General features: G+C 64.1%; 3 protein-coding genes across 6 annotated transcripts; 2 read left to right on the top strand and 1 right to left on the bottom strand.

Moving 5' to 3' along the window:
* The first annotated feature begins 834 nt into the window (after positions 1-834).
* TRIM63 (tripartite motif containing 63) lies at positions 835-4,316 on the top strand. 3 transcript variants are annotated; one of them, XM_085081321.1, is made up of 9 exons: positions 835-1,040; positions 1,148-1,314; positions 2,418-2,586; positions 2,870-2,965; positions 3,109-3,342; positions 3,466-3,488; positions 3,659-3,783; positions 3,885-3,962; positions 4,068-4,316. In XM_085081321.1, the coding sequence occupies exons 1-9, from the start codon at positions 882-884 to the stop codon at positions 4,079-4,081; spliced, it is 1,065 nt and encodes a 354-aa protein (XP_084937447.1). In that variant the 5' UTR covers positions 835-881; the 3' UTR covers positions 4,082-4,316. The 3 variants fall into 3 exon arrangements, with proteins under 3 accessions (XP_084937447.1, XP_084937448.1, XP_084937449.1); XM_085081322.1 differs by having other exon boundaries at positions 3,888-3,962; XM_085081323.1 differs by having other exon boundaries at positions 2,421-2,586.
* A 685-nt stretch (positions 4,317-5,001) lies between these two features.
* Positions 5,002-7,519, top strand: SLC30A2 (solute carrier family 30 member 2). The gene is made up of 8 exons (XM_085081309.1): positions 5,002-5,326; positions 5,479-5,678; positions 5,901-6,047; positions 6,327-6,480; positions 6,571-6,727; positions 6,899-7,004; positions 7,098-7,232; positions 7,308-7,519. Exons 1-8 carry the CDS (start codon positions 5,073-5,075, stop codon positions 7,451-7,453), a joined length of 1,299 nt encoding a protein of 432 aa, XP_084937435.1. The 5' UTR covers positions 5,002-5,072; the 3' UTR covers positions 7,454-7,519.
* Positions 7,520-7,946: 427 nt separating this feature from the next.
* Positions 7,947-15,269, bottom strand: EXTL1 (exostosin like glycosyltransferase 1). Of its 2 annotated transcripts, XM_085081301.1 has the most exons (12): positions 14,605-15,266; positions 13,199-14,410; positions 10,298-10,391; positions 10,110-10,217; positions 9,876-9,995; positions 9,658-9,790; positions 9,459-9,577; positions 9,068-9,163; positions 8,899-8,985; positions 8,605-8,765; positions 8,339-8,510; positions 7,947-8,221 (listed from the first exon to the last, which is right to left on the bottom strand). In XM_085081301.1, exons 2-12 carry the CDS (start codon positions 14,131-14,133, stop codon positions 8,081-8,083), a joined length of 2,166 nt encoding a protein of 721 aa, XP_084937427.1. In that variant the 5' UTR covers positions 14,134-14,410; positions 14,605-15,266; the 3' UTR covers positions 7,947-8,080. The 2 variants fall into 2 exon arrangements, with proteins under 2 accessions (XP_084937427.1, XP_084937426.1); XM_085081300.1 differs by having other exon boundaries at positions 7,947-8,510; positions 14,605-15,269.
* Positions 15,270-16,270: the final 1,001 nt, after the last annotated feature.

Consider the following 16,270-nt stretch of genomic DNA (forward strand, 5'->3'; position numbering starts at 1 on the left):
TCATCTGTGGCAAAGGCTAGAGTTACCCTCTGCTGGTGCAGCTGCCCGTGCTGACAGCTCTCCCTGCGGCCAGTGCTGGCCCTTGGCCAGCCAGCTGGGCATCGTGTCCGGGGCTGTTTTCAGCGAGGGCTGTGCTCACCCTCTGCCCCTCCGGCCGTTTCTGGGTCAGGTTTTGCACCCCAGCAGTGGATCCAGCTGGGTCGTGGCTGTGACACCAGTGTGGGGAACAGCTTGAGCAGCCTGGGCTGTGCCTGGGGACACAGAGGAGCCCCCCAGCCCCTGCCTGGGGAGGGGACACCCTGCACCATGTGCCAGGCATGGAGGCTGCGTCTCCCCAGAGCTGCCTCTCCCCTCCAAGCATGCAGGGATCCCCTGGCGAGGTGTGTTTGCACCCCAAAAATGGTCTTTTTTGGGGGGGAGAAAGGGACAAGCTGTGTAAGCCACCCCTTGCTGCTGCTGGCCCAGCTCAGCCTGATTTCTGGAGCCATCAAAATGTCCTAATGACATCACAATGTCCAAATGACCACAGGGCTGGTTTTCCCCCTCCTTGCCCACACTCTGATGCTTTTTTGGGGTCCAGCCCCAGGACCTGGCCGTGCTGTTCCCAGGATGTGCAACCCCAGGGCACTGCGTGGCTCTGTTTACCCCGCAGCTCCAGTTTGGGCATGTCCGTGGCACGGGCGGGCAGGGCCTCCTGGACAGCCTGTGCCCATCTTGTTTACCGGCCCTTCGCGATGGTTCACCGCCGTGTGACAGGTGCTGTCCCCGGACACCCGACACCGTGTCGGGATTGGGATCCGCGTGACAGGGGAGCGACTTATAAATAGCGGGGCGAGGGCTGCCGGCAGCGAGAGCGCTGAGAGGAGAGCACTGACGAGCCCATGGATTTCCAAGCTGGTATCCTGCAGGATGGCAACCCCATGGAGAGCCTGGAGAAGCAGCTCATCTGCCCCATCTGCCTGGAGATGTTCAGCAAGCCGGTGGTGATCCTGCCCTGCCAGCACAACCTCTGCCGCAAGTGCGCCAACGATGTCTTCCAGGTGAGGCAGAGTCCCCTTGTCCATGCCATCCCCCTGCCCAGCCTGGGGTCACTGGGATGTTTGTGACAATGCTGAGGGACCCCCTGATGTTCACCTTGCCCTCCCAGGCCGCCAACCCGTACTGGCAGAACCGGGGCAGTTTGATTTCGGGGGGTCGGTTCCGGTGCCCCTCGTGCCGCCACGAGGTGCTGCTGGACCGTCACGGAGTGTACGGGCTGCAGAGGAACCTGCTGGTGGAGAACATCATCGACATCTACAAGCAGGAGTGCTCCAGGTGGGCACAGCTGGCCTGCTGGGGACATGGGGACATGGGGACAAAGGGATGCCCCCCTGCCATGCCCCAGCATGAGACCACAGGGGGCTGCAGCTGGCCAAGAAGCTGGGGGTCTTTCTGCTGCCTCAGTGGTCCCCAATTCCGATCTTTTCCTGACTGAAATCTTCCTCCCTCAACCAAAATCTTCCTCCCGCAACTCAAAACTTCCTCCCCAGACCCAAATCTTCCTCCCCCAACGCAGTTCTCCCCCTTGCCCAGAGCAGTTTGCCCCTCTGGCTGTCTCCAGTGGGTCCCTGGAGGGGTGGTGGCAGCTGGGCACGTCCTGCTGCCCCCCAAACGCTCTTCTGGAACATTCAGTGGGAGATAAGAGGTGTGGGGAACAAAGCCAGGCCCTGCTGGTGACAACAGGCGCTGAGGCTGATAAGGGGCGGAGGGACAGTTTGGGGGGGCCTGGTGGGTCCAAGCAGGAAGCTGGGGGAGGACAGAGGGGTCACAGGCTCTCGAGGCACAGCAGTGGCCCTGGCCAAATTCCCTGAACCGCTGTAAATATTGTTTGAGAGCCATGGGGACAGGGACGATGGCACGTGGCAGGTGTCCGGGGGGGCGGGGGGGGTCAGGGGCCCAGCTCTGTCTCTGCTGCAGGGGGTTAGCTTGTCCCTGTGTCCCTCCCTGTTGTGAATGGGACCATTGGACTGCAGCCCCTGTCTGGGACCCCCCGGGGGTTTCTGGGTGTCCCCACCCTGGTCACACGATGGGTGACAATAAATCCGGGCAGCACAAGGCTAAAATTAGGCGCTGGTCAGCGCCTCTGAATCACAGCCCCCCCTCCCAGGGTGCCAGCCACTGCCATGCCCAGTGCCACAGGGGTTTAAACTGGGACCTGCTGGGGTTCACAGAGGCACAGAGGTTGGTGGCTCCCGAAGGAGCAAGTGTGGGATCATGCCAGGATCTGTCCTCTTTCCTGGGGACCTGATTTTGGGGTGACGGTGCAGCATCAGTGGGGGTGTCACCCCTGCAAAGGGGACACTGTGGTGGCAGGGGTGTCCCTGCAGCGGGATGTCACTGTGACGGGGATGTCACCATGGCCATGCCCCTCTCTCCAGCAGGCCACTGAAAAAGGGGGAGCACCCCATGTGCAAGGAGCACGAGGATGAGAGGATCAACATCTACTGCGTCACCTGCGAGGTCCCCACCTGCTCCATGTGCAAAGTCTTTGGAGCCCACAAGGACTGCGAGGTGGCCCCTCTGGAAAGCGTCTTCCAGGGACAGAAGGTGCCATGGGGGGACCCGGGGGGGCAGCGGGGGACACGGCTGGTCTGGGGCGATGTGCTGAGCTAGGACAGTCACAAATAACACCGCGATTGGCTCACGGGGTATTTATAGCCCCCGGGTGACTTCGCCCAGGAGACAGACTATATTTAGAGCAGCCGTGGCTGGTGTGGGGTGTGGGGGAGCAGAGCTGGGGACGAGCAATGCCCAGCCTGTCCCCATGCTGGGATGGGAGAAGTTCCCATCTCCACAGGAATTAAAACCTTTTCTGTCTGTCCCTCACCAGACTGAGCTGAACAACTGCATCTCCATGCTGGTGGCAGGGAATGACCGAATCCAGACCATCATCTGCCAGCTGGAGGACTCCTGCCAGAGCACCGAGGTGAGGAAAGGAGGAAAAGGAACCCCCCAAAAACCCGGGGGATGGGGGTGGCCGAGAGTGGGGTGGAGATCCCGGAGCAGGGAAGCCCTTGGGATATTGCAGGTGCCGGGGGGACGCAGAGGTGACATCCCTTGTCCCTGCAGGAGAACAGCGAGGCGGCCAAGCGGGAGCTCTGCGCTCGCTTCGACGCCCTGGCAGCTCTGCTGGAGGAGAAGAAGGCGGAGCTGCTGCAGCGCATCTCGCAGGAGCAGGCGGACAAGACTGCCTTCATCCAGAGCCTCATCTGCCAGTACAAAGAGCAGCTGGAGAAGTCGAGCCGGCTGGTGGAGACAGCCATCCAGGCAGCCGAGGAGACCGGGGGGGCTGCCTTCCTCATGGTGAGACCCCCAAACCTGCTCCCTCCCCGCTGGTGCCACAGCGGGTCCCACCTGTGTGTGTGGCTTCACTCACCTCCTCCTCTTTCTTCTCCCCCTCCTTCCCCTTCTCCTGTCTCCCCACAGAATGCCAAGCAGCTCATCAAAACGTAAGTGCTCAGACTGGGGGTATTTCCACGATCCAAGCCCCTCGGGCAGGATTTGGTGCCCGAGGGAATGCCCTGTGGGGGGAATGCCCTGACCCCCTGCCCTGGTGCCGCACGGTGCCCCAGCTCGGCGAGGGGACAGGGACACACACATCCCTGCTCTGCCTGTCCAGGATCGTGGAGGCCTCCAAGGGTGGTCGCCTGGATAAGATCGAGCAGGGATATGAGAGCATGGATGCTTTCTCCGTGAGCCTGGACCACCTCACCGAGGCTGTCCACGCGCTGGACTTCGACCCCGGTAATTCAGCCCCCAACGCCCCTTTACCTACTCCCACCGACCGGGGGACACCCATTGCTTCTCCTCGTGGCTCCTGCTGACCTTTGGCCGCTTGTTTGCAGCAGACGAGGATGAGGAATACTTTGATGGGGAGGAAGAAGAGGCGGAAGAGAACGCAGCGCCCGACACGACAGTGATGGGTAAGGGCCAGAGCACGGCTGAACCCACCTCCCCAGGACCCTCAAGCACCATGGGGGAGCTCTGGGGGCTTGGACCCTCCTTGATCCCCCCATCCTCTCCCCTAGCGTCTTCCCTGTAGCCACAGCAACGTTGCCGGCGCGGGAGAAACGCCCCCGGGCACAGGATGCCCGGCGACGGATTTGGGACGGGGGGGACACACGGCAGGGACCGGCAGCCTGGCGAGCCGGCGCCTGCTCCAGCACACGACACTTTTCTATACGGGTGCAAATAGGACAATTCCGCACGTTTTATAATTCCCTTGTTTTTGTATATAATTCTCACGGATTTGAAAATTGTGTATTTTGTAAAGAAAACTGGTGTTCTGAGTGGTTATTTCTTCCTCGCCTCTCGCTCTCGGCTTCCCAGCCCCGCGGTGGGCACAGGGTGACAGTGGTGATGGCCAGGATGATGCCATCACCGATGGTGACAGCGCCCGGCATGGCAGAGGGACACGTCCGGTCCAACTCTTAATTTCCAGCCTCATTAGCACCTCTGGCAGTGCTGGCCGCCGCTCCTGGCCGCCTGCCCGGGATGTCACAGGTCGGCACCCGGCAGGATTTATCTCCCGGGGATGGGATGCCCTGTCCAGAGCTCTCGCTGAGTTGGAGATGTGGCACAGTGGGGATGAGGATTCTCTAGGCTGTGCCACTCCCCGAAAAGGGCATGATTTCGGCATCGAACTGCTGGTTTTCTGCTAGCTGGGCTCAAAAATACACCTTGGATGCAAAAATACACCATAAATGCAAAATTGCAGCCTCAGTGCAGCAGTACCCCATAAATGCTTCTCTCCTGCAAAACCATAAGTCCAGCTCAGCGGGGGCCAAGGGGAAACTGAGGCAGCACTGAGAGCTGAGCCGCAATTAGCCCCAGGGTAATTAACGCTGCTCACGCAGGGCGGGGAGCAGGAGGAGGGGTCCAGGCTTATCCATCACACTGCTGGATCTAAACTGGGGTCCCCAAAGCGGGGAGTGAGGGTCACCCTGGGCCTTTGGAGGCGACATGGGAGTGCTCCATCCAGCTCTGCCTCGGGGTGTGCAGCTCCTGGGGGACACTATGGGGGTCCCAGAGCAATGCCCCCCACCAGCAGCCCCCCGAGTGCCAGGCGAGGGGGCCCAGCCCGGGGCAGGCTCGGCGGGCGCTTTGCAGCCGGCTTGGCCGTCCCTCCTCCAGCCGGGATTTGCACACGAATCCCGGCTCTTCACACGAGCCCAGGCCACCGGCTGCCACCAGCGCCGGCCACACGCCGGGGTCACCCACGCCCGACCCGGAGGAGGATGGCAGCCGGCGACGAGAAGCGACACCTCCTGAGCGAGGGCGCAGGCGGGTATGGGGGTGCCGGGGGGGTGGGGATGGCGTGTCCCCTCTTTGCTGTGCGGCTCCCGAGTGGAGAAGGGCTGGGGGAGCATGCAGGGTCCGACCACCCCCCAGAGCCACCCCAGCGCCTCCTGCAGCCCCAACCACCCCTCTGCCCGGCAGGTCCTACGTGGGGGCTGTGCAGAAGGACGGACACAGCTCGCTGCAGGGACAGGAGCCCGCCCTGGAGCTGGGGACACGGCGAGGCCAGCACTGCCACACGCGGGGGGCCGATGGCCACCCCGGCCAGCAGAGGCGGGCGCGCAGGAAGCTCTACCTGGCCGCTGGCATCTGCCTGTTCTTCATGGTGGGGGAAGCCGTGGGTGAGTGCTGGGTGCAGGGTCCGGCGGGGTCACCCCGAGTGCCCAGAGCCCCCCCTGTGGGTGCGGCCAGAGCTCCCTGCTGGTTTTCTGCGGGTCAAAGTGCCCAGTGGGGTCCGGTGGGGGATGAGGTGGTCGGTGCCCAGCTTGGGGCAGCACCCCCGCGATGTCCCCCCGATGTCCCACGACGTCCCCCCGATGTCCCCCGATGTCCTGTGCCCGCAGGCGGCTACCTGGCACACAGCCTGGCCATCCTGACGGACGCTGCCCACCTCCTGACGGACTTTGCCAGCATCATGATCAGCCTCTTTGCACTCTGGGTGTCCTCGCGCCCCCCCACCAAAACCATGAACTTCGGCTGGCACCGGGCAGGTAACGCGGTGGCACCGCCCAGGGATGCCATCGGAGCGTCCCAGCATGCCCTCCATGGGGATCGGGGGCTTTGGGGCTCCCTGAGGGGCCTGGAGAGCCCTGGCAAAGCCCTGGCACCACGAGCAGGGCAAGGCAGAGGCTGCCAACCCTGTGCAAGGAGCATCCCTGGGGACGAGTGCCAGGCGCCCACGCTGTGCCCTGATCCTGCCAGGGAGCCGGGAATGGCTCTCAGGATGGCACGGCAGTGCAGCAGCAATGCGGGGTGGGGTCTCTCCGCAGAGATCCTGGGAGCCCTGCTGTCCGTGCTGTCCATCTGGGTGGTCACAGGGGTCCTGGTCTACCTGGGCGCCCAGCGCCTGCTCTCGGGTGACTACGACATCGAGGGTGGTGTCATGCTCATCACCTCCGCCTGCGCCGTGGCTGTCAACATCGTGTACGTACAGCCACACGGCTCTTGCCCTCCCACGGTGTCCCCTCCCTGAGCGCGGTGGCCCCTGGGGTGTCACCAGTGCCCTGCCCGCAGGATGGGGGTGGCTCTGCACCAGACGGGGCACGGGCACAGCCACGGGGCAGGCGGCGAGCAGCCCAACGCCAGTGTCCGTGCTGCCTTTGTCCACGTTGTGGGAGACCTGCTGCAGAGCATCGGTGTCCTCATCGCCTCCTACATCATCTTCTTCAAGGTCTGGGTGTTACTGGGGACAAAGCTGGGGACACGGGGATGGCAGTTCAGACAGTCCTGGTCAGGCACAGGGCGAGACGGATAGGACTGTGCGCCCTCTCTGCTGGTGCCGATGGGGATCTGGGCTGAGGTGATGGTGCCAGAGGTGCCTCACCTCCTCCCACCCCTCCAGCCCGAGTACAAATACGTGGATCCCATCTGCACCTTCCTCTTCTCCGCACTGGTGCTGGGGACAACGCTGACCATCCTCCGCGATGTCCTCCTCGTCCTCATGGAGGGTAGGGACCCACCGGCGGGGTGACTGGGCCGTGGGGTCACCCACGGGTGCCGTGGGCTCTTTCCCTGCAGCTCCCGCGGCTCTGCCTCCGCAGGGACCCCCAAAGGGATGGATTTCAACGCGGTGCGGGAGACGCTGCTGGCGGTGCGGGGCGTGGAAGCAGTGCACAGCCTCCACATCTGGGCGCTGACAGCCGCACAGCCGCTGCTCTCGGTGCACATCGCCATCAGTGAGTGTCACAACGCTGGGCGGGGAGGGGCAGGGTTCCCACGCACCCCAACATTCCCAAATTTTCTCCTCGCAGACGCGGCTGCCAGCGCGCAGGAGGTGCTGGAGGAAGCCAGCTCGCGGCTGCAGGGAGCTTTCCGCTTCCACACCACCACCATCCAGGTGGAGAGCTACTCGGAGGAGATGCGGGACTGCCGGCAGTGCCAGCCCCCCCGCGACTGACTCCCGCCCTCGCGTCCTGGGGCTTTTTTTATATGTGTGGAAAATAAAGCAGAGCACACGGGGTGTGTGGGGGGATGTTGGGTCTGTTATCTCCGGTATCTGTAGGAGCCAAGGACAGAGCCAGGGCTGTGGCAGCCGGAGGAGAGCGGTAGTTGGAGGCCAACCACCTAATATGCCACATAATATTCAGCCGGGAAGAAAGGCAGCTGAAACACCCCTTTTCCCTTCTCCGGGGAGCTCTGTGAGGCTGGGCTGCCCGGGGACTGAGGGGCACCCAGCTGGGGGGGGGGAGGGAGGTCACACACACCTCTTATCGCTGCTCTGTTTGCCCTGGGAAGGTGAAGGACTCTCCCTCCCCGCAGGGCTGGGGGGCTGCGAGCGCGGCCGGGAGCTGCCCGGGTTATTCCCAGGGTGCTAAAGGCAGCAGCGCTGGAGATCCCAAAGCCTGGTGCTCCCCGTGCTCCCCCACACCCTACAGCCACCATCCGGATCCTACCTCTCCACCCTCCTTTATTGCACTGGTAAATCCCAATAACGAGTAAAACCCCGTCAGCAGCCGCCGCCCGCTCCCGGAGGGCTCCGAGCCCCGGGAACCGAGCACCAGAGCCAGCCAGGCCCCGGCAGCCCTCACGGCTTCTCCAAGCGTGGGTATTTCTTGCGCAGCACCGAAACCTGGTCCTTGAAGAGGACGGGGTCGAGGCGCAGCTGGGAGGACACCAGGGGCATGTAGCCAAACCAGTCGGCCAACTGGTTGAGGCAGTCCTGCCTCTGGGAGAAACGCCGGCTGTCAGCCGTGCCCTTCGCCTCGGCAGGAGCAGAGTGCGGGGCTGAGGGGCTCCACTGCCCGGGCGGGGGGCTCCCCGCAGCCCCATCCCCGCACTCTACCTGCTGGGCCACCACCTCCTTGTGCTGCTTCCGCTGGGTCACCTTGATGGGTGGCAGCTTGGTGACAGCGGCCACCAGGACGTTCATGAGGATGTCCTCGCAGGCGGCCAGCCCGTCCACCAGCTCCCGCAGCCCCGCGGGCAGGTACTCGGTGAAGAGGCTGTGGTAGTACCTGGTGGGGGAACAGGGTGAGGGGCAGGATGTGGCTGAGCCCCCTGGACCATCCAGCCCCTTCCCAGCCCCATCAACCTGCCCTGGCCGCATACCTGTGGTAGAAGGCGGCGGCCGTGAGGACGATGGAGAGCTCGTTGGTCCATTTGGAGGTGTAGCCCCAGCGGCCCTGCTCGGCGTCCCAGAAGTGGCTCTGCGTGGGGAAGCCCACGATGCGCTCGGGGAAGCTGAGCCACACCACGAAGGCAAAGTCCACCTGGCACGGGATGGGCATTGTGTCACCTGCTGCGGTGTCACCACTGCCCCTGGAGGACGTGGGGACTTGAGGACATGGGCACAGCCCTGTGGTGACTGCTGAGCACCCGAGGGACTGAGGAGCACGGCCTGACCTCGTTGGTGGAGAGGCTGGTGTGCTCGTCCAGGCTCAGCACCGCGTCTGTCTGGATGGCCTCGAAGGGGAAGAAGCGGTCACTGAGCTGTGGAGGGAGGAAAGACAGGTTGGGCAGTGCCATGGTGGGTGCTGTGCCTCCCTGTGTCCCTGATCCCTGTCCCTCTCACCTTCCTCCTGCCCTGGATGATGGTCAGAGGCACGCTGGTCTGGGGCCATTTCCCGCTGGGGGGTGGTGGCTTCTCGCAGCTCCACAGCACCAGGATCTGCAAGGGGGAGGTCTGGTGTGGCTCGCGGGGTTTGCTGGGTTCTCTGCAGAGGGATCTGCTGCAGCCCAGAGCATCCCCAAACCTTCTCATTGCAGTTTGGAAGGATAAATCCCCAGGTTGATCCCCGGAGGGCTGGGGACACAGCTCTGCCCACCCAGGGGTGACACCATCAGCCACCCCCTCACACCCCTAAGCCCACCCATCCCCTTCCCAACCCACAGGGCCCGGGTTCATTTATCCCGCTGGATCCCTGTGAGCTGCACCGAGTGCCGCGGGGCTCAGCTCCTCCCACCTGGGCGCAGTACTGGGATCCAGAGACGGCTTGGATGAGCCTGAGGATGGACTGGGACAGAGATCCTGCTTGCGAGACGGCCCGGATGAAAGCTGTGAACTTCTTGGAGGGGCTGGAGCCTGAAAAAAGGGTGGGAAAGGACAGGCGTTGCGGCATGCCCCGAGTCTGCCGCGCTCAGCCGGGGCAGGCAGGATCCTACCGTGCTGCAGGTAGTAGAAGGGAAAATCCCCGAGGTGGGTGGAGAAGTCAGGCAGGACGAGGAGCCCCCCGGGCAGCGCGTTCCAGAGGAAGCGGGAGCGGGAGCGGTGCGGAGACAGCCGGTCCTTGATGATCTGCCAGAGGCCGGAGTGATGCTCCCAGCACCCCGGCTGCGACCCCGGGAGCTGGGATGGGGAGTCCGGGGTGCGGGGGGCTCACCTCCAGCGTGGTGTGCACGATCTTGTCCACGGAGGAGAAGTAGGCATCCCACAGGAACTGGGTCTGCTGCTGGAAGGCCAGCACACGCTCCGGGTGGATGCAGCGCACGGCCGAGGGGATCTGTGCCGGGAGGAGCAGCTGAGTCCTCATCTCACTCGGCTGGGGGCTCCACCCCCACTGGCATTAGGACTGGGGGTCTCATGCCCGGCGTGGGGCAGGCTCTGGGCACGGTACCTGCAGCAGGAGCTTCTCACTGCCCACCACAGCAGCTTTGCCCCAGTCGATGGCCTCGGCGAAGGGCAGCTCCCAGCCGTCACTCAGCAGCACCGGGATGCAGGCGGCCTGTGGAGGAACCCCAGAGGCTGGGACAGAGCCGCCAGAGCCCAGGGAGGGGCTGCCCTGTCCCCCTGCCCACCCTGTACCTGCAGAGCCTCGAGGAAGCGGAAGGAGCCCAAGCGCCTCCCCCGCGGCACGATGCAGAAGGTGGAGTTGTGCAGCAGCTCCTGGTAGTCAAACCTGGGGTGGGAGATGGGGTGAGGGTCAGACATGGTCCCCTCCCCTCCTGTGAGTGTCCTGGGGGTGTCACTGGCACCTGGCAGGTGTGGAGCCAACCCAGGGCAGCGTTAGGATTGGTTTGGACTCATTTTGGCTCTGAACATCCCTGGTTTGGGGGGAGCAGAGAACTCATGGGTGACGAAGGGATGTACCTGGGAGTCCCTTAAAGAAGAGGGATCAGGACAGAACCCCAGAGACCTTCAAAGGCATCACCCAGCTCCTCCCACCCTCCAGCAACGACACCCCACGCAAGGCCACCACCCAAATCCCCGAGCCCGAAACTGCAGCGACTCCTGCGCTGTGCCCGGACTTGCCGGGCAGGACCAGCCCTGCCTGCCCTGGCAGCGTTCGGGGGGGCAGTGGGTGCCGACAGCGTGGCCCCCCCGGCCGGGCTCGCCCCTGGGGCTGTCAAAGCCCCTTCTGTGCCGCGATGGGGAGAGGCTCGTCCGCCGCCGGGTCCCTGCGGCCGCGCCGGAAAATCCAATATTGACTCTAGGTCGGGACAGACCCTGTCTGTTCCTGCCTGCAGGGAGGGGCAGCCGGTCCTGGATGGGCTGGGGGGGACTCGTGTGGTCCAGCCAGGTGGTGGGGAGGCCAAAAAGCACCCCAGGAGGAAGGGTCTCCCTGCGGTGGGCATGTGGTGCCGGTGCTAGGCTGGGAGCTGAGGATGTGTCACCTCCGTGCACTCTGGCACATCCCGGCACTCTGGGATGTGGGAAATCAGCCCCAATGCCGAGGCGCAAAGTTTTACAAAAAATCCGCCTCTGAATGAACCTCCCCAGTGCCTCCAAAGGATGCCAAAAACCTTGACTCGTTAACACCCCAACTCCTGTCCGGGCAGCCGGAGGGGTGACAGCAGCTCAAACAGCGCCCAGACTCCCCCGTGAAACCACAGCAGCGACAGCCACATCTCCAGGGCCAGACACTGCTGCCACCGCTCCTCGGGGACCCCAAACCCAGCCTCGGCACCCCCGGGGGGCCATTCCCGCTGCCAGGGCTGGGTGGGCAGCAGGACACGTCCCTGGGGACAGCTTCCCCTCGCCGGCAGCCGCGGGGCCGTGGGGAGGCTGGCGCCGGCCGGGCTGCGGGGCCGAAGCCTCCCGATGGAAATACTTTGCTCCTGACGCGCTGCGGTTTCCGGGCAATCACGCCGTCAGGGCTTCCTTGTTTTGTTAGGAGCCGGGACGGGCGCGCTCCCTTCGCCAGGCCCCTCCGTGGCTCCGGCCAGGCACGGTGCCACCGGGACCGGCGGCTCCACAGAGCCCTTCCCAGCGCGCTCCGACTGCTCCGAACGCGGGGCCACAAGCTGCCCTTTATCCCAGCACAGAACCGGATTGTCTTGGGCAGCCCCTCTGGCATGAGGAGGGTGATGGAACCCCCAGCAAGGCTTTCCTCTGCTCCCCGAGCTGCGTCCACCGTGACGGCACCCGACATTCCCAACGCACCGGGTGAACGGGGTCGCTGGGGTCTCACTCTGCCACTTGTGCTGTGTCCCCTCCCCTCTGGCCTGTCCCTGTCCAAGTCTGGGAACATGTCCCGGGGCAGGAGGACATCAATCCCCGCGGGAGGTCGGGCAGAGCTGGCTCCGATGGACATGCCGGTGGTTTTTGCCCAGTGTCCCACAGCGATGAGCAGGGTGGCAGAGGCTCAGGGTCACACTGGAGCACGCTGCCCTGTGCCACGTGTTCCCCATCGATCCACTGCCTAAAGCCATCCTGGAGAGGTGTAAATCTCCCTGTATTTGCAAACAGCATTAGGGGATTACCTGGGTGGGCGGATGGGGGGGAATTCTCATCCTGCTGCTCCGTGGCACAGTGCAGGGCTGACCTTGGGCGCCGGTCCTGCCAACCCCACTGTCCTGCGATGCCCCAAAAAGTCTTTGCTGCAAGTGCTGACCCTACCGGGCTGGTGGCACCTCCAGACAGGGCCATGTGGTGCCTGACCCACCCCAAAGCCCCGGCTAATCCCAGTGCCAGCACCCCAGCTCCTCTTTTACCTCCCGGCACCTCCTAAGACGCTTTGAGGATGATGCCCATCGTGGCCTCTCCCCATCTGCTCTCCAGCCGGGTGGCTGCGGGACATCCCCAGGCAGTGGGATGGGGTCTGCGTTTACCAGCCCTGGACTGGACAGCTGGTGATGGATCCCAAGTAGTGGGATGGGGAGGTGAGGAGCTAGCGTGTGTCCCTGCAGCATGGAACCCCCCAAACTCACAGAACTTTGTTTCCCCTAATTTTTCCACCAAGATCCTTCACACGCTGCTGCCACCACGTCCGTTTGTGATGGGGGATGCAGGGGGACCCCCACCCACCACCACCAATTAAACTCGGGGCTGCCCACACCGGGACGCCCACAGACCCGCCGGTTTTGTGGGATTTTCAGTGGAGCCAGAGAGGGGGGGATGTTTCGGGCTCATCTCCAAGAGAAACGTTTATGTTGGGGGAGAGCGGGAGGGGGGAGAAGAAAAGCGTCATTCATCAGCGTTCGGAAAAAGGGAAATCGTATTAGAGGCGGTGGCAGCGATTGCAGATAAGAGCTGCTCTCGCCAGATTACTCCAACTTTAATACAGAGCAGGAAAGCCCTGAGCAGTCAGCGCCTCGCTCCCCACTGTGCAACGGAACCCTCATCTATTTCAGGAAAGCCCAAAACTTCCCTCTCTAGAGGTCCAGCCAGCACAGATGGTCACGGCTGCACCCCGCAGAGAGGCAGGAGCATTTGTGGGGTGTCCTATCCCCCCAGACCCCTTTTCCCGCCCCATCTCTGACTCACTTTTCGTAGTCAACATTATCCTTGTCACAGCGCGTGTCCTTGTGCTTCTCCCAGTCCTTGCCGTGCTTGCAGGTGGTGAGGGAGATGATGTCCTTCCCGTTGTGGATGTGGTGCAGTGCATTCCTGGTGCCGGAGCCGATGCCGGTCAGGTACCGCTTCCCCTTGAACACCAACAGGTATTTCTTTTTGGGGGGCACCGAGTCCTGGTACAACCAGCCCCTGTCCCCGCCGCGCTGCGGGTGCTCCTTGGAGAAGAGCGGGATGGAGATGTCAAAGCCTGGCCGGAAGGTCTCGGTGTCGAAGCTGGCTTTGGCCAGGATGGCCTGGCCGATGTCAAAGCCCAGGTCGCCGGTGTAGTGGGGCCAAGTGCCCGAGTAGAGGTTGAAGATGAGGTGATTCCGACCGCCGTTCCAGAGCGGGAAGCTGCGGATTTTCTCATCCACATCCCGGACGTACTGAGCCGAGAGGTGGTCGCGGTCCAGCGTGTCGATGCTGAGGATGAACAGACAGGCTTCCTCGGGGTTTGCCGTGTGGTAGCGAGAGCGCTCGATGGAGCTGAGGATTTTGCCGTAGCTCTCCGAGACGGGCTGGTCCCGCTCCTGGGGGTAGGTGAACACTTTGAAGCCGTGCTTCTCGCACCTGGAGAAGTCGAAGCAGGTTTCCATCCGGCATCTGCTGCTCTTGTAGCCGCTCAGCCACGCCGCCCGTCGCTCCCGGGGGGACAGCAGGGAACGGTCTCCATCTCTCTGCAGCTCCTCGGGGTCTGCAAAATTTTTGAGGAGGGAGCGATCTGTCCAGTGGGGCCAGTTCCTCCGGGCTTTGGCTTTCCTCCCCGAAAAGAAAGCGAAATGGCGCAGCTGGTCCCCTCCGAAGAAGAAAAGCAGGAGCCAAGAGGCAAGGAAAGTCAGGAAAATGTATTTCTTCCTGGTCTGCATAGGTTCACACGCAGCCCCAGCTCCTCATTGGGCTCAGATGGGTGCCACAGTCCGGTCGAGAGGCCAGTGTCCCAAACCCCGAGTGGGTGGTGGGACAGCTCCTGGCTCCCAGGTATTGTCCTGTGCCCTCGCAGTCTGTGACAAACCCCGCTTGCTGCCCGCTCTGCCCAGGGCTGTGCTGGTTTCTTGGGACTGTCCCCGTGTCCCGGCCGCTCACTTCTCCGGGCCCCCGAGCCGCGACAATGACATTTCCATCGCTTGGCCCCGCTTCAAATCCCTGGAGAAGAGGAGAGGTCGCGCCGTCACCGTCCTGTCGCCGCCAACCGTGTCACCGCAAGTGGCTCCACACATCCCCGCGGCGGGACACCCCTCCCAGCTCCCTCGGGAATAAAACCCTGGGAATAAACCCTCCCGCAGCCACCGGAGCCGCGCTCTCCAGCCTGCTCCTTCCCCGCCCGGTGCCCGCCTTACCTTCGGGGACTCGCGGCCCCGGGTGGGTGTCGGGCCGCCGTGTCCCGGAGTCCCGATCGCCGGCTGCCCGCGGCTCCGGGCTGCATCCCCGGCCGGGAAGGCGGCGGAGCAGCCGCTGAACCGCCCCGCCGGGCTCCCGGTGCGCGGCCGAGCGGAGGAGCCGCTGCGGGAGGCTCCGAGCAGCTCCGCTCCCGGGGCAGGGGCGCTGGGCGTGTGCGTCCCCCTTGTCACCTTGTCCGTCTGTCCCTGTGGTGGGCTCTCTGTTCCAGTGTCTCCCCGGATGCCTGTGCAAGACCCTAGCTGCTCGCCCCTGTCCTCCTGTCCCTCCCCGGGGCTGGCTGTCCCCTGTCCGTTTGTCTGTCTGTCCCCTCCGGGGCTAGCTGTCCTCCCGTCCCCTGTCCGCCTCAGAGCTGGCTGTCCCCTGTCGGTCTGTCCCGCCCGGCGATGGTTATCCCTTGTCCGTCTGTCTGTCCCCCCGGGACTGTCTGTCCCCTGTCCCCTCCCAGAGCTGGCTGTCCCTCGTCCGTCCGTCTGTCTGTCCCGCCCCTGGATCTCCGCTGTCCCCCCCCGGGACTGGCTGCCCCCTGTTCCTCCCGGGGCTGGCTGTGTCCTGTCCGTCAGTCAGTCCCCGCGGGGCTGGCTGTCCCCCTGTCCCTGTCCTCTGTCCCTGTCCGGCCGGTCCCGGTGGTCCCTCTGTCCCCCCGCGCTCCACGTGCCCCCCCCGCCCGCATCTGTTACACGGTGTCCTGACTCCGCCCCCGTCCCGCGCTTAGCCCCGCCCACCGGCCTCCCATTGGTCCTTCGAGCACATAAATTTGCATGTCCGCGGAAGCCCCGCCCCGCCGCGTTCGCCCATTGGCCGCGCCCACGTGGGACGGGGGAGCCCCAAAGGGACCCCAAAGGGACCCCAAAGGGACAGGGCAGGGATGGGGTCCCATCCTGGTCTGATACCCCAAATCGGAGTGAGATGTTTTGATGGAGTCCCTGGAAAAGGACCCAGGCAGGAATGTGGGCTGAGTTAATCCCTTTGAAGGTGGTCCCTGTGAACACTCTGAGCCCAGTGTGGGGGCGACACCACCAGGACCCCCACAGTCCCGCTGGGCTCAGTTTGAGGCAGGAGCAGGATGGTCCCAAACAGCCGACTCGTCGCCCACCATCTCCATCCAGGACCCTCTCCCAGGCCGGCTTTGCTGGGATGATTTGGGGGTGCCTGACCCCGTTTCGGTGAGCCAGGCGTGGGCTGGGCCGGGCAGCAGGGACAGGTCGGGGCTCGTCTCGTCTCTCCCACCCCGTCCCGGCATCCGCGGCCACGGCAGCCACCCTCCGCCCTGCCCCGCCGGCCGGGCAAGCCGGGACCGGAGCGCTGGATCCCGTCCATGGGTGTGACAGCCCGGCCAGCCTCAGCCTGCGGGAGGATCGATGGCTCAGGGGCTGTGCTGGGGTCCCCTCTCCCTGCCCCAGCCCCAGGGACCCAGGGGACACAGATAGTGACAATCCCAGGACTCTATCCAGCACCCAGCCCGTGCCTCAGTTTCCCCAGGCACCCAGGCGAGCCTGGAGTGGGTCTGCGTGTGTGGGAGCTTGGTAGAGACGGGTTTTACCAAATCTTGGTATATTTATTTGCCAGCCTGGCTGGCTCGGCCCCGCAGGGAATTAATCCCTGGCC

This window comes from Lichenostomus cassidix, chromosome 23 (genome assembly GCF_008360975.1).
Source record: "Lichenostomus cassidix isolate B80296 chromosome 23, HeHo_3.0, whole genome shotgun sequence".
NCBI classification, from domain to species: domain Eukaryota; kingdom Metazoa; phylum Chordata; class Aves; order Passeriformes; family Meliphagidae; genus Lichenostomus; species Lichenostomus cassidix.

Excerpts from the sequence above, each read along its gene's own strand:
- TRIM63 (XM_085081321.1), top strand. The coding sequence starts at position 882 with ATGGATTTCCAAGCTGGTATCCTGCAGGATGGCAACCCCATGGAGAGC. Across the intron at positions 3,343-3,465 it reads GGGGGGCTGCCTTCCTCATG|AATGCCAAGCAGCTCATCAA; the intron begins GTGAGACCCCCA and ends GTCTCCCCACAG. Across the intron at positions 3,489-3,658 it reads GCCAAGCAGCTCATCAAAAC|GATCGTGGAGGCCTCCAAGG; the intron begins GTAAGTGCTCAG and ends CTGCCTGTCCAG.
- SLC30A2 (XM_085081309.1), top strand. The coding sequence starts at position 5,073 with ATGCCCCCCACCAGCAGCCCCCCGAGTGCCAGGCGAGGGGGCCCAGCC. Across the intron at positions 6,481-6,570 it reads GCCGTGGCTGTCAACATCGT|GATGGGGGTGGCTCTGCACC; the intron begins GTACGTACAGCC and ends CCCTGCCCGCAG. Across the intron at positions 7,233-7,307 it reads CTCGGTGCACATCGCCATCA|ACGCGGCTGCCAGCGCGCAG; the intron begins GTGAGTGTCACA and ends TTCTCCTCGCAG.
- EXTL1 (XM_085081300.1), bottom strand. The coding sequence starts at position 14,133 with ATGCAGACCAGGAAGAAATACATTTTCCTGACTTTCCTTGCCTCTTGG. Across the intron at positions 10,392-13,198 it reads GATAATGTTGACTACGAAAA|GTTTGACTACCAGGAGCTGC; the intron begins GTGAGTCAGAGA and ends CTCCCACCCCAG. Across the intron at positions 9,164-9,458 it reads GATCCCAGTACTGCGCCCAG|ATCCTGGTGCTGTGGAGCTG; the intron begins GTGGGAGGAGCT and ends TCCCCCTTGCAG.